Source organism: Hydra vulgaris, chromosome 08, assembly GCF_038396675.1.
Source record: "Hydra vulgaris chromosome 08, alternate assembly HydraT2T_AEP".
In the NCBI taxonomy this organism is placed as follows: domain Eukaryota; kingdom Metazoa; phylum Cnidaria; class Hydrozoa; order Anthoathecata; family Hydridae; genus Hydra; species Hydra vulgaris.
The window spans coordinates 53450830-53467500 of NC_088927.1; the positions used below are offsets into that span (position 1 = coordinate 53450830).

Consider the following 16671-nt stretch of genomic DNA (forward strand, 5'->3'; position numbering starts at 1 on the left):
TTCCGTGATAAATCATATATTTTAAGTACACCTCTTTTTGTTGCAACTACCATATGAGATCCACATATATCCAAATCAAAAGGGTCAACTTCTTTTTCCAGAAATGTAAGCTCTTGTTTTACTGTGCCCTAGTTGAAGAAACATGAAAGTATAATGAAATGATTTGAAAGGGCTTAAAACAGCTTGAGTATAACACTACCTAAAAATGTTCATTTCCTGAAAATGTTAACTAAATAAAAATGATCACTACCTAAAAATTTTTACTGCATGAAAATTTTCACTAACTCAAAAAGTTCACAACCTGAAAATGTTCACTACCTGAAAAGTTCTAATTGATATCGTATGTGAATCAACCAAATAAACATTCTGTTCATACACGGCAATTTTGTGGGCATCGCAAGTAAAACTTCCTATCAAAAAATAGAATTAAACAAGAGAAAGAAAATTACTATTATTAAAGCATTAAAATTTGTATAGGGGAGGATGTAATAATAGGATAAAACATATGCCAATAAGACAATATTTAAAAAGTACCTGCAGATCTGATAAAAGACTTATTTTCAGGTATTTCATAAAGTGCATTTTTTTGCCATTCCATATTATAGCATGGTTCTAAAAATAATTCCATAAAAACAAAATGATTGCATTTAAATTTTTTAAAGTAAAATTTAAATTAGGATACATGAAATTTAAATTAGCAAAATAAAATAGATTATCAGTAACGAATATAATTTTTCAAAGGATGCCTAATTACAGTGCACAATCTTTATGTGCATATCTATTTTTAAATCTTCCAATGCAAAGATGGAAAAAACTTGATCAGCAGATGAGCAGGTCATAATTGAACAGCAGCTATCTGAAAATGGAAGAACTTCATAAATAAAAAATCAAAAATTTTAATTTTGCTATTACTAAAAAAGACTTTTACTAATAGTTCTTGTAAATCTGTGTTAAAAATAACAAAACACTTACATTTCCACTGAAACTATAACTCATGGTAGCTATGTTTAGTATTGTAACCGAAGATACACAGTTGACAGATTTGCCCCAGACTGGCACCCAACTAGAAAGTAGAAGTAAGTTTGTTAATAATGTATAATGGACTGGGGTGAGTTAAAAGACTTTTACATTTTCACAATTTTAAAAAGATTAACAATTGTTGATTTTTTAACTGTCATTTTTAAATATTTTAGTAAAATATTTGAAATATTGTTATTTAGTATATGTATTTTGTATACAAAATTTAAAGCAAAATTTTGAGTTTTGACAACTATCTGCCTCTAGATAAATGGCCAACTAATTTAACCATTTTTACAACTTTCTACTGATTCGAATGATTCTCATACAAATCTCATGTACATATTTATTTATACATGTTTTTATCATAAAAGTCATTGAATAAGGTAGTTTTTATTTTGTTTTAACATTAAAACTTAGCATTTCAAAATTAACAGTATATATAGCATTCTTTTCAACTACAAAATAAGAAGCAAAGTAAACACTGATTTGCAAGTTGAATGAGAGAATTGAGCATTCATACAAAACTTGTAAAACTAAATTTATAAAAATTATTTAAAATAAAAAAGTTTTTTTTTATAATAAATTTAAACACTTAAAACTATTTTTCCATGTCTTTTTAAAAATCTTTCAAAAGATTATTTTTATAAGTTACTTTAATTTATGAATAAATTAAATTAAATCTTCCAATGATTTAATTGCTTTATTTTTTTTTGTTAATATTTTTACAAAAAACTATTCGAAAGTTTTTGTTAAACTTGACTTACTAATCAGTGCATAAAATGATTTAAAATTACAATTTTAAAGACTACTTTATTTTTTTAAACAATTTCTTTTTTGTGCGACTTTTTGAATAAAATGTATATACAACTTAAAAATATCATACTTTTTTCTTTTCAATGATATAATTTAAAAAATAATAAAAATTTATTTTGTATAATTTCATTCCTGTCTGTCAAAATGTCAGATTACTTTATTAATTGATTGGACAATCTGAGGTTTTAGCCGGGTAATGTTCGATGTCCGACCATCAAATTGACCCCTGATATATATATATATATATATATATATATATATATATATATATATTTATATATATATATATATATATATATGTATATATATATATATATATATATATATATATATATATATATATATATATATATATATATATATATATATATATATATATATATATATATATAGTCAAAATGTGGAAAAGTTCAATCGTTATCATTATGTATTAGTAGCTTTTAGTGAAAATTTTAACCTTCCAAATCAACTCTAATGTAAAAAAAGTGTTTTTAGGCAATTTCTATATAATAAAATATTATATTGCGAATTTCCCAGTCGGCAAACTTAGTTGTAAATGCGCATTAGAAACTCGTTTAAATACGTATCGATGTGGTATGTATGTTAGCCATTTTATCGTGTCGAACACGCATTAGAAATACGCATTAGATGCGTATAAAGACAGGTATACAATACGACGCCTACTGGGTATCAGACTCGCATTTGAAACTCTTGTAAACACGTATAAAATACGATAACCAGAAAATATTCAATACGATATTTTCGTGGTATTTCATGCGCATTTAAAACTTTCCAGAATACGTATTATTTACGAATATGTTAGCCATTTTATCGTGTCAAACGCGCATTAAAAATAGACATCAGATGCGTATAAATACAGGTATACAATACGACACCTACTGAGTATCAAACTCGCATTTAAACACGTATAAAACACGATAACCAGAGAATATTTAATACAATTTTATTAACTAATATGAATTCATAACAATGATAATGACTAGCAGTAAGCAACCCGTAATACGGGTTATGAGTTATTAAATCATTAATAACAATAAAAACACATTAATAACTAGATATATTATCTAAAATATCAAATACAAATTTATCTATATATATTTTAACTTTGACTCCGTATCAGCAACGTCATTGCTTATAGGTAACGACATAAAGACCGCATTAACATCAGTTGAGTTCTTTTTAAAATCTGTCACAACACAAGTGCCAGAAAAGGAAAGTCAAGGAAAGCCTGCAAATACTTAAAAAAAGACATGAAAAAAAAATTACAATTTTTAATTACAAAAGTACTATTTGCATTTTATTGTTAATAGAATTAGGATAATAATAACAGAAATTATATGAACCTGTCATTTCGAAAAGAGCACAAGTCCATTTACTAAAACTTTTCAAAATCAACAGAAATATGATTTTTATTAAAAAAATGTCTAGGCTGCTAAAGAAATTAAACATAGAAGTAGATAAATAAAGAACGTATATAACTTATGCATTTTTTATTATTTATAAAAAAAACATAAATCATACAGAAATTTTTAATTCAAACTTATAAACTAAATGCAAAAAGTTTTGGACTTATGTCCTTTTCGAAATGACAGGTTCATATATTCTGTCTATAGAATATTTAAAAAAGATTATAAAAAGGCTAGACAACACAATGTACACATTGTTACTATAGTAACGCTGGCAAATAACACCACAACTTATTAAGATATTTTATTAACTTAAATACTTGGACTAAAAAGATTTTATTTATTACAATATTTGAACAATCAAGGACAATTATAGTCATCTAAGAGAGAGAGAGAGAGAGAGAGAGAGAGAGAGAGAGAGAGAGAGAGAGAGAGAGAGAGAGAGAGAGAGAGAGAGAGAAAGAAAGTGTTTCCAAAGCAGCATGTTAACAAATCATACTAAATTTACAAAATTAAAATCATGTTTCAACAGTTAGCTAACTAATCAAAAGATGACAAAGAGAAGACAAACTAAAAAAAAAAAATGAAAAAAAGAACATAATTATGATAAAAATTATAAAAATAAAACAAAAGTATTTAGATTTAAAAGTGTTAATTGTTACTATAAATAGTTAAACTCATACTTTGCTTTGTTCTGAAGTGTTTAAAGTAAAACCAAATTAACAGACATTAACACTGCTTGACACTGAATTCTGTCAAGAAAGTTTTCTGCACGCCGAGTTACATTTCTTACATTTCAACAACAATTAATTTCATCCTGCCTAGACCTTTACGAAATAACTCCAAAATTGCACTATTTTATTTGACATTCTAAAAAAGTAATATATATTTTAGAAATATCAAACTCAGGACATATATATACTAAACATAAAAACATGGAGAATCCGAAAACCAATAAAACTAATTGGATACCGCAAAAAAACTTTATTATCAGGACTTGTTAAATTTGTCTGCGGTTTTTCTGGTCACCCTGTAATAACTGAGTTGTTAAGCATTTCATTAACCAGAGCATTGCTGTTGATAGATGTTACAAAAAATTTGTTTTGTTTACGAAAAATTGCTTCACATTATTTTGAGTGTAAATATTAGTTTAAAAAAAAATCACCTCTGTTATTAGTATCAAAATACATAATAAATTATATTTCCATGCATTGTTTTTTATATTGCTTATCAGATTTAGAAAATTTGAACCAGCCAAATATTAAATTACACTTAATTCTTTTTCATCGAAATTATTGGCTGACAAAATTTCACTATTAGATGATGTATTATGTTATCTTCGTGAAAAATCTTGAAGAATGTGATTGGCAATTTCATTAATCAAAGTGTTGGTTAATAAAACATCATCAAGCTTGGATGGCAATAAGTTTTTGTGAGGAAGCCCATAAAACTGAGAAAAATTTTTTTCTGCAACACCGTTGTACTTTGAAATAATAATCTGCAGTTTTTTTCAAAACTAAAACTATCGCTCTGCTTTGAAGTTTTAACTCTTTCTTTTTTTTCAAAGAAATTCTTCAGGCAAACATAAATTATTATTATTTTGTATTTTGCCAAAAAAAAAATAACTACAAAATTAGACTTGAATAGATGTATATACACTGCTAGGGCTAGAAGAAGACAAATTCAGTCTTATCGCGAAGCCCCATAAATCATTTGACAATTTATCAACAGACTATTCAACATTATTTTTTTTAATATCAAGATGTCAAAATGTTATGGAGTTTTCATCTTTGCTAAATGGGTTGATGAGTTTGTGTTTTGAAGTTTTATGTCTTTTTAGCTATATTTCGTTTTGTAAATTTTATAACACAAGTTGCACAAAAAATTGGATACCAATCAATCTTTAAATAATAATACATCTAGTTCATGTTTAAATTCCTTGCTTATTGTCAAAAACTTCATCAGTAATCGCTATATACAAATCTTCAAGCAATGTTGCAATATTATAAAGAATTTATATAGTATATAAATTTCATTGCTTACGTTTTTAAAGTTAGGCAAGGTGAACCGGCCAAATATCAAATTTCAAGTTAAAACGGCAAAATAATGGAAACGGCCTGTTTTTCCAGATTATCTATTTCTTATAGGTATGATGCGACTAATACTAAAGGATTGTATTAAACAAAACGTATAAGTTTGATTATTGAAAAGTCTTGTTTTTTAGTTTTTTTTTCTGCTATAATAAGGTTATAATAGAACTTTTTACATTATTTTACAGTTTAAGTTATAAATAAAACGTAAAGTATTTATGTGTGTAATAAATAAAAATTAACCGAGCACAAAATATTAAAACGTATTATTACTCTTTGTACATTAAAGTAAATCAGCATTATAACATTACAACAGGTAAGATAAATACTCAATGGTTGAATGCGCTTGAAAGCTCTTATTTCAATTTAAGATATTTTTTTTATTGAGGCTAAAGGATTGACGCTTAAAACATTAAAGAAGTAAAATACAGTTTAATATCATTTCATTATTACAACATTGCAGAGAATATACTATTGATTCAATAACTCGATTTCAGTTAAGAAAAAAAAAGGTAACACTTTTTCCTTAATAGATTTTTTATTTGAAAGTTTTTCATAACAAATGACAGAATACTAAAACTGGCATTAAAATTGTAACACCATTGAATCCAAAAAGTGGTGTTTGTGGCATGATACTGTAATTTCTCATTAAAATACTTTTCAAGATAAGTCTTAGTTAATAAAGCTATAGACAGATTGCAAAAATTTACTTTTTTATACAAAATTTACTCAATAGACAATATTTTTTGAAATAAAAGATTTTATTTTCTACCAGATTTTTATACATACATATAACAAGTAGCTACCTGGTACATAATATTTTAATTAGTGATATCTTTCCTCTTCAATATATATTGTCTAGACTTGTAAACTACAAAAGCATGAGCCAGCTGTATCTGATTTTAGTTTTTTCACTAATACTTCATTTTATTTTTTTTTGTAATTTATTGTACCACTATTTATTTTAAATACAATTAACTTTAATACATTTAAAAATACAAGTATATTTATAGGTATACATTTATAAATAAGATAAGAAAAAAAATTAAAATAATGACTGAAGCAAGTAGAAGACTGCAGTCATATCAATTACCCTTTTATTGGTAACTTTGAAATGAGTTTCACGTGAGATTAACCCCAGTGGGCACAGTACGTTTTTAAAACGTTTTTAAAACGTTTTTTAGACGTTTTTACAAGGTTTAAACCTAATAAAAACGTCCAAAGAACGTTTTAAAAACGTACTGTGCCCACTGGGACGTGACATTAAAAATTCATAAGTAGAAATAAACCAAAAACAAAGCCTTGTACGTAACGATCTGATAGATAAGTATAGAAAAGAAATAAAAAACTATTTGTATTGTGATATAATCATCGTTTGTGGTAATTCAAAAGGGATAAATTCGTTTTAGTTAGTTATGATTAGTTTGATCTTTAAAAACAAGAGAGTATGTTGATGTCTCTTTAGTTAAATAGGTGCTGTTTGACTGCTGCTTTAAAAAGATTTGATGACTTCATGTTTTTTATTTCCTCTTTAAGGATCGAATTCAATAACCGCGGTCCTCGAGATAAGATAGAAAAGTCAGTTATTTTAAGTAAAGTCATCAGTTATTTTAAGTAAATTTTATTAAAGTATCAACATTTTATCAAAAATTACATTGTTAGTGGTATGATATTTGTTAAATTGCAAGAGGGGTTAAAAAAAACTAAAATCTTGGATATCTCTAACTTTAATAAAAATCTTAAGGGGTATACGTGTTAAAGAAAAGATAAAGACATTTTTATGTTTGTTGATTGTAATATAATTTTGCAGCATCTATGAAACTTAAAAAATAAAAACCTTTTTACACAAATTTTTAAATAAGTGCAATAGGCTGTTTTAAGTTGCATGCTTTTCCGCATACCACCTGTTGAAAATAGAGTTGGTCAATAAAATGGTTCCGCACACTAAAGATTTTATTTACGCTTTACAAATATGGGAAGTTCTCTTCAATTAAACAAATTTAAACCTATTGGCTTTCAAACTAAAAATCCTATACGACTTTTGTTCTTAATTACATGAAATATTTCAACTAGTGTCGCAAGAGTCAGAAGCGCCCAAAGCATTTTTTGGTATTTGAGCTAACTTCCAGACATTGAGCAAACTCTAAACATTTATATATTTATACTTATGACAAAATGACAAATAAGTATGCTTAGCAAAAAATTGGGATGATTGGAGCCCTCAAAATTTTTGCCCCATCCCTGCCCCAAACGTGAGAGCAACAAGTTGATAAAATATTTTTTGTATTATTTTTAACTAGACTTATATTCATCGATAAATTTTAAGTTTCATAGTATTATCTCTCAGAGTTAAAAAAATATGACAATTTAGAATTTGCAACCCCCTCAAATTGAGGGAGGTTCAAACTTTATATGGTCATAATTTTTGAACGCTATAATATTTTATTATAAAATTTAAAATTTATTGATGAATATAAGTCTAGTTGAAAATAATACAAAAAATTATTCAACAACTCGAAACAGATCGAAAAAAAAGAGTCTTTCCATAATTACTTTTAGACAAGAAATAATTGAGTTAAAAACAAGTTGGTGCTAACTTTTTATGATAACCACAGCAGTCTTAAAAACTTTTAATGATAACCACAGCAGTCTTAAAAACTTTTAATGATAACCACAGCAGTCTTAAAAACTTTTAGAGATAACCACAGCAGTCTTAAAAACTTTTTATGATAACCACAGCAGTCTTAAAAACTTTTTATGATAACCACAGCAGTCTTAAAAACTAAAATTTGTTTTGCCATCGAACGATATGCACGTTTTACTAATGGCAGACGTTCCTATGTTTGGAGCAACGAAGCATGGTTGGGAAAAGAAGCATGTGATTGGAAACAAATAAATCAAAAAAAAAAAAGGAGATTAAAGTTATGTTATTTGGGAAAAATTGATGAATATCTATATCATAATGCCAAAAAAAAATTAATACATGGGCATTAATACATTCAACGATCAAAGTGTAGATCGTTGTCTTGGAAGAAATATTCCCGCCAAAGCCGTTAAATATTTAACGGTTATCAGTGACAAAGTCATAATTTCTGACATAATTCCTGACACCTGAGCTCATTTGTTACACAACGTAACTTTTGTAAAATCATAATACTCGTGGTTGGGTGAAAACCATGATGTATTAGTAAGTGTTGAAAAAATACATGAAGTAAAAAATACTTAATCAAAACCATATTTCAATTGAATACGTTTTTCTGAATAAAACATTTTATTTGAAATTCGTTATTATTATCCCAACATTAAAATTAATGCAATAGGGTGTATCAATTTAAATATCTTAAATGTTGAGACATTACAGAACTAACAGAAACAAAAAAAAATTCGATTGTTTGCACAGTACAACGAATTCAAGTTGAAACAATAAATTTGAATGTAAAGTTACGTTTAGATAATTCGGCATTATATTCTATTGGGTACCGTTTTGCTTTCATCCCACAATTATTGAATAAAAATTCTGGGATCAAAATGCGGACAAACAACTCAAAAATGTATAACAACAGCTATTCAAGTTTTTCAGTTTTTAATACAAACTCACTTCAGAGCTGAATGCAATTAAAGTTTTTATTTTGATCGCTTAGTTTAAATTTGACATTTTAAAATCTGATTACTTTATATTTTTATTTTTATCAGTCGATAGCTTTCTTTGACAATAAGTGAAATTAAATAAACGAAAGAATTTAAAGAATCTTAATACGCTCAGGGTGAATACATTTTCCAAAAGTTGATAAACTTCCCCTCCTTCGTATAAAGCACATGATAGTAAATGCTTAAACAAAAAAATTTTGACAAGGTCAGAAAATTTTTAGCAAGCTCTCTAAATATTGACTGTTGAAATGATTTTTTTATATAAAAATATATTTAAAAGTTGCGACCAAACAAAATTATTACATATTTACAAAATTATTGATGAATAAATTTTAATCCATAATTTTTAAGAAAGCCTAAATTTCAACTTTAAAAAAAGTTTGTTTAAAATGGTTTTTAATCTTTTTAAATTTACTTATTTTTATATTTGTACTTGTATAAAGGTTACACGAAGAAATCTTTATTTACTTATAGAAAAAAATGAAAAAATTGCGGCCTGCAAAAAATATAATAAAATAAATTAAGAGGTAAGCTTGTAAAAACAAAACTTCAATTTTATAAATATATTAAAGCACACAAGCATAATTTCATAATTGGTAAAAATTTACCAAATATAAAGTAACAAAGACTAGTTAAGATGCTATAGCCAATAAATAAAGCATTACTCCACCAACTAATCCAAACTTTTAATTCAATTGTTTATTTTTATTTAAATCTTAATGCGTTAATTGAATCGTTTAAAATAAACTAGTGCAAAAAAGCAACTTTTGAATTTTAAATTCTTTTATAAACAAGAAAAAAAACTTAAAAATTAATATACTCCATAATTCTACACTTTTAAAAAATAGCCACATCGCTAATGCATACTGATATAAAATTTAACTTATGATTGTACTTTTTTACAAATAACTTAAAAGACTTTGTTTCAAACCTCGCACTCCTTGACCTGAAGTATAAAATTTGACAGTTTGCTGGTCCAAGAAAGTCAAAAAACTAAATTGTTGAGATTCATTAAAGCAAAGAAATTATATACTATAAATGACTAAATAAAACAGAAAACAACATTAATCATGGCTTTTTCCAGTATTAAAATGAACAATGCTGCATTCTATAAATCATGGCTTTTTCCAGTATTAAAATGAACAATGCTGCATTCTATATTTAAATCAGAACTAATGGAAAATTTACAAATTTTTTTTATAATGATTATAAATATTATTTGCATCTATGTTAAGTTTATTTTCATTTTTTCAACAAGAAAATTATCGAGATGTAAACTTTTTGAATATTTAGTTCTTTCTATAACCTGTTTTTAATTGCACCAGCTGGCAAACATTCAAGGTAGCAAAACTCTAATGAGAGTAGATCCTAATAATACTTTCTGAATTTGTATTATGCTTTGAAATGTTTGTACGCATTTTGATCCTAGTAAGCTTTGCGAAAAGTTTAATATATTTTAATTTTTAAAGCCACAAAGGCACCTTATTAGAATTATATTTGAGTTTCAATTTTTTAAAAAAAGTCAAAATCCATTGACATAAAAATGTGTGTTTCGCAAGATTTTTTAGTTATTAATTCTAAAAGCACGTTGTAGTTAAATTCAGGCACTAGTGGTTTTTATTGCTTCTAATTATTCACATTTAACTATCAAAATATGGTGGTATGTTAAGAATTTTTCTCTTTGAAAACTTAGTTTATATGTCAAAAATGCGATTTACCATCAAGTTTTTTGTGATTTTATGAAACACATTCTTTTCAAAATCTTTTAGAGCATAAGTCAAGGAATGTTTCCAGATTGTCTAAAAGTTGTTAAAGTAGTTCCTATCTACAAGATAGGAGATCTTACTAACATAAATAGTTAACGTCCTATATTGGTTCTCTCAGATTTTTCAGAAGTTTCAGGAAAAAAAAGATTTAATCTAATTTACGCCTAAGTAATTAATAGTAAAATCGTATACAAAAACCAACTTGGTTTTGAAAATATTAGTTCAACAGAATACTCTGTTACACACTTTCCCAACTAACGAACAACATTTCAGAATCTTTTAAAAAATCTGATTTCACATTAGGAGTATTTATTGGCTTATCTAAAGATTTTAATACCGTCAACCATCAAGTTCTAATAGAAAAATTATCATCATATGGAGTAAAAAAAAGACACCCTTTGTTGATTGAAAAGATAACAAATTGTAAGCAATATGTTTATAATAAAAAATCTTCGTTGGACCTCTTCTCTATATAATATATATATATATAAACAATCTCCATAAAACGTCAAGCCTAACCAAAATAATCTTTGCAGACGACAAAAATTTATTTTTATATCACGAAAATAATAATATTCTTTTCAATAATATGACTAGTATATTAAAAAAACTTTCCGATTGGTTCAAAATAAAAAGATTATCTCTTAACACTGCTAAAGCTAAATGAATACTTTTTTATCCATTCTATAAAAAAAGCATAGAATACAACTTCTACTACCTGAACTCTACATTGGCAATGTAATTATGAAAAGAGAAAAAGTAACAAAATTTTTAGGAACCTATATTGATAAAAATTTTTCTTGGAAACATCACATTAATATTATTTCTTCTAGATTTTACTAATGCATTGGTATTTTATATAAAGCTAGAAACATACTCAATAAACGGCAGTTTACACAATTATACTATTCATTTGTGGTGAAATAAAGATCTCTAATGATCGTAGCCTCATTAGAGATCTTTATTTAACGTTTCCTCTTGCTTTGCTTGAGTGTTATTCGCACATAACATTAGATTTATTTGTTTATTTCGCCGTATAATTACTTTTATAATTTAAATGTTTATAAATGAAATCACTGGCGGGGCATGTAGAAGACGTTATTTGTCTTATCACCAAGCCCCAATCGTAGGTATTTACGATAAGCGTATATTATATTTATACTTTGCAAATTATTTATTGGAAATTATAAATGTTAAAATAAAAAACAACTAGTTTAAGATATACTTCAAGAACAATTTTGTGTTAAGAGTAATAGTTATAAGGCAGCAAGAGTAATAAGCATAACAAAGTAAATATATTAAAAGTTGGTTTAACTTAATATTTTCGCTCAATTATTATTAAAGCTGTAGTTTAATGATCTATTTAATTCTTTTTAGCTTTAGGCTTTAAACTTGGTTTTGTTGTATTACTTATTATTATTATTATAATTATTATTGTTATTATTGCTGTTATTATTATTTGATTATGCGGCAAAATTTAATAGTAAAGAAACCAACAAAAATACAGTTAAAATTAATAACGAATACTATGCAGGTACCAAATGAAGTTTATGTAAGATATTTAGAATAACTTTTATGAGTCAAAATTATATAATGCTATTATTTTGAAATTAAAAAAAATTAAAACAACGTATTATCAATTGGTAATCATTAATCAACACAAAAGTTCTTAAATTCGAAGGTATAATTTTTTATATAATCTACACATCTGAAACAATTTTGTTTCGGTTTCTATAAAATCAACATTCCTATCATACTTTTATCAACTTGTCATTTACTATTTTACTTTTACAAAAATATAAAAGTGAAATGCTATTCTTACTTCTTCAGTTGCCATTATTTTTATCATTTAGGCTAAAACCTTTTTTAATCTTTTTTAATTATGGCAAGGAAACAGGGAACCTAAAAATACAATAACATTTTATTTTTAATGTTTGATTTCAACGATCAGGCTTAACTAGAAGAGAAAATAGTACTTATTGAAATGCTTTAGTAATTTATAAACATGTTTGATATGACATAATCAACGTTTTACTAGTACTTTTGAATTTATCCTTATGATTATTTGGGTTATTCACATGAAATCAAACTCGTAGTCACCATGGCAAACGTAAAATATCTTTTTTATAACTTGTTCATACACATGTAATATTTTATCATTTATCATTATATAACTTTATCATAGAGCCATAAAATAATATAATTTTATACCTGTTTTTACAAAGTTATGAAAGAGATATCAAACTTGGGATGGCTCTTATAATTATTTTGATGTAAAAACGCGAATTACTTTTATGCGTAAATTACTTTACTCAATTCTTATAAAAATATATAATTTACTTACATTTAAAAGTAATTTTTTTTTACATAAATTATATAACATGTAAAATTTTATTACTAAAGTTTTTTAAATGAGTAAATGTTACTTAAAAAAGTGATTTATTTTCACAAGTAAAAGTAATTTGCATTTTTTTTTGCACTTTCTATTAAATGCTCATACGCGGTGCTCAGTGATAAGACCATGAGGACTTTTTATTTATTAAGATCTTTTTATTTAGGTGCCCCTTCTTTGGGCACCTAAATAAAAAGATAAAAAAAAGTAAACAAAATAATTTTTTTTTACGTGTAAAAGTTACTAATTAGCAAAAACAAGTTACATTAAAGAAATTTGAAAAAATTGTTATTTACAATAACACCTAAAAGTAAATTTTGTCTTTGAAACTTTATATTTTACTTTGTAAGTAAGTAAAATGTAAGTTATATTATCTACTTTCTCAATAAGAAGTCATTTCATGTTGACTTAACATAAATTTTGAGATAGATAGATAATATTTTGAGCGTATTCAAATCAATTACCTGTTTATGGGTTCTTATGGTAAGTAATTCAGGTAATACTCTGATGTATGCGGGTAGTGTTTGTCGCAGGGCATTTTGAAAAGATATCTCTTCACGTATATCATAAAGGGTAGTTTATAACGTGCGTTTTTTACCAGTAGAGTAGAGACGGGTTCCCTGCCGCTTTAGAGCCAAAGCGCTAAAAGGGGCTGCTATATAATCATTGGTTTTTTCATTTTATTAACTTTAGTAGCTACGCTACTGGATGCTAGCCATGCATACAAACCTTGGCTAAGTCACTGTTCGTTAGAGCGCAGTTTTTCTACAGCTTTTTTTTGTATTAATCTTTTCAATCAAATATTCTGTTATGGTAATTTGTCGCAATATAACCTTTTTGATATCCGCAAGGGCATTGTCTGCTAAAACAATTTAAAAAAAATTATAAATCATTTAAATCTGATATAATCTATATAATATGACGCAATGTGACATTTTTGGTATCCGTAAGGGCATTTAAACTATCTGATATAATCTGTATAATAAAAGGAGTGTTTATCAGATATAATCTTTTTATTGCATTTTATTATTTATAATCGATTTGAAAAAAAGATGGTAACGAAAGCCGGTTGTGGGCACCCTAATAACCTTTTCGTAGCGTTGGTGTCCAACCTGCACAAGGAAGATTAGAAAACTAAAATCTTGTTTAATTGCTTCAGAATAAACTTTTAACTTTTTAATCGTTAGCGTGACTTGACAAGTTGTTTGTCGATTGTCAGTGGTCCCGAAATTGCGCGATTGATTTTTTACTACCTTCCACACTAGCTAGTGCTCTGAAACTTTCAGCACTTGTGTAAATTTGATAAACGTGCATGTTAAAATTGTTTTCAGAGCAAACCGGAGAAATACACTTTTTTGAATTTCTTTTTTTTTTAATTTTAATTAATCTTTTAAACTTGGTTGAAATCTGGCAGCATTTGTGTAGTCCCGATGAATATGTTGGTAAATTTTTTCCTGGCTAAGGGGGGCTTTATCCTAATTTTTTCTCAAAACATTTTTTTCGTTTAAAATTGGGATTTATAACTTTTTAGAATGAAAGACTTTTTATAAAATAGCTTTGAAACAACAGTTTTTTGATTTACTTTTTTCTTTATTGACTATGTCGAGAGGAAATAGGTAAATGATCCTGATTAAAGTTTACCATAAAGGAACCGGGCATATTTGTAGCTTTGCTGCTGCTTATCGCTTCTTCTCTTATTCCGCGTGTTCGTAGTTAAAAACCACGTTGAAGATAAGATCTTAATTAACAACCACGTAACAGAAATCAAAATTAATTTTTTTCTTTATTTATTAATAGCTAATCAAAAAACTGTTGTCTGGAACAAACTAATTTTAATTAGTCCGTTCCAGACAACATTTATTCCAGTTAGTCATTTTCAGAAGAAACTTAACAAACGCGCTGAAAAAAAAGTCAAAAACAAAACTTAAAATAAAATTGCAAAATGCAGAGCGATTCCCAGTTTTTTTAAACGAATTAGAAATTAAACTTTTACACTTTTACTTATGTAAATAACATCAAGATTAATTGAAAAAATAAAAATAGTTAATGTTAAAAAGGCAGTAGTTAAAGTAATTAATTTTAATAAAATGAATAACTTTCATAACCGCAATAGCTGTTAAATTTAATTTACTTAAAATGGCGAATTAAGTAAGGTGGTTCAAAAAAACACACTTTTTAATTTAAAATTATATGGTTGATTGTGAAGAAAAATGTTCTCTATGATGAAATGACATCAAGTTCTTTTTTTTTTCAGTATTTTTTTTTTTTTAAGTTTAAATTTTTAAATATTTAAAGTTAAACAGTTAACAAAAATGCAAATCATAATATTTAAATAACCGAATCCCAATCACATATTTATCAGGCTTATATCATGGGTTTTGTTTTTGTTTAACTTTATGTAACGGCGCAAAATCCAACATTTATATGCTCATGTTTACACTGTTTGATTCTCAGGGTTTTATGTTGAATTTCAAAAGACATGAGGATTTTCTTTAGATTCTATTGATATGTATATATACATAAATACAATGTATATATACAAACCCAGCAAGCATTTCAACGTTGATTCAACGTTGATAACGCGTTGATTTACAGACGTCGATTTATTCGTCGAATTGGAAACAAAATATCGACGTTGAAATATCAACATTGATTCGACGTCAATAAATCAACGTTGAGTGTACGTTGATTTACAAACATTGATTTAAGCGTTGATTTGGAAACAAGAAATCTACGTTGAAATATCAACATCGATTCAACGTCGAAAAAACAACTTACGTTTTATAACGTTTTCGAAAGATAACATTTAAAAAATTTACAAAAAAGTATTTGTTACAAAGTTTAATAAGTGGGGGATAGTAAGATAGTTTATTTTTATTTTTCGCTACTACTTCCGCTTTTGTTTGATGCAGCGTCACATTCTACTTCGCATTCGTCGTCACCTTGATTTATTTCTTAATCGCTTTTGTGAACTTCATCGTTTTCTATTTCGTGGTTGCAAGATTTCCGTTTACCTCCATTCAAACGATAAGGTGCATATTTTAGGCAGGAGGCAATAAATGACCTAGTTTCTTTGTCTGTTGCTTTAGGCTAACAGCGCTTAATCGATTCTAAAAAATAAATGCAAAAATATCAAATTTGGTCAAGTGAATAAAACTGTAGATAAAGGAAGAAAGAATGTCTTCAATTTACACTATTTAATACGAATACATGAAGTTTACAACTTTAATGTAAACTGATTTAATTTTATTTTTCAATTTGTTCAAGGAAGATTTTTATATCTACTTTTTGTGAATTCAACTAAATTCATTTATTTTCAACAGGCAGCCTTTAAAAAGAAATATAAATATATAAAAATATAGAGATCAACATTATAGCTACCAATTATTGCTTTGTAAACATTTAAATTTTCCATAGGTAACTTCACAGTAACCTTTCCCTTGGAACCAACCAAATTGAACTTCGATTGAAGTCTGTTTGTCATCAACCTTAAACATGTCAAAAGAGAAACTCAA

At 26.4% G+C, this 16671-nt stretch overlaps 2 protein-coding genes across 4 annotated transcripts in view; one reads left to right on the forward strand and one right to left on the reverse strand.

The window, feature by feature from the left end:
* The first annotated feature begins 5731 nt into the window (after positions 1 to 5731).
* Positions 5732 to 16671, forward strand: part of LOC136083970 (TNF receptor-associated factor 3-like) — a 127703-nt gene continuing 116763 nt past the window's right edge. For both annotated transcript variants that reach the window (XM_065803933.1, XM_065803934.1), the window contains exon 1: positions 5732 to 5862. The gene's annotated coding sequence lies outside the window, so the exon portion shown is untranslated. The remainder of the gene's footprint in view (positions 5863 to 16671) is intronic.
* LOC136083967 (uncharacterized) overlaps positions 15936 to 16671 on the reverse strand; it is a 6632-nt gene continuing 5896 nt past the window's right edge. For both annotated transcript variants that reach the window (XM_065803931.1, XM_065803932.1), the window contains 2 exons: positions 16538 to 16644; positions 15936 to 16266 (listed from right to left, as the gene is read on the reverse strand). In XM_065803931.1, coding sequence (XP_065660003.1) covers positions 16247 to 16266; positions 16538 to 16644 — 127 coding nt within the window. In that variant the 3' untranslated portion in view covers positions 15936 to 16246. The remainder of the gene's footprint in view (positions 16267 to 16537; positions 16645 to 16671) is intronic.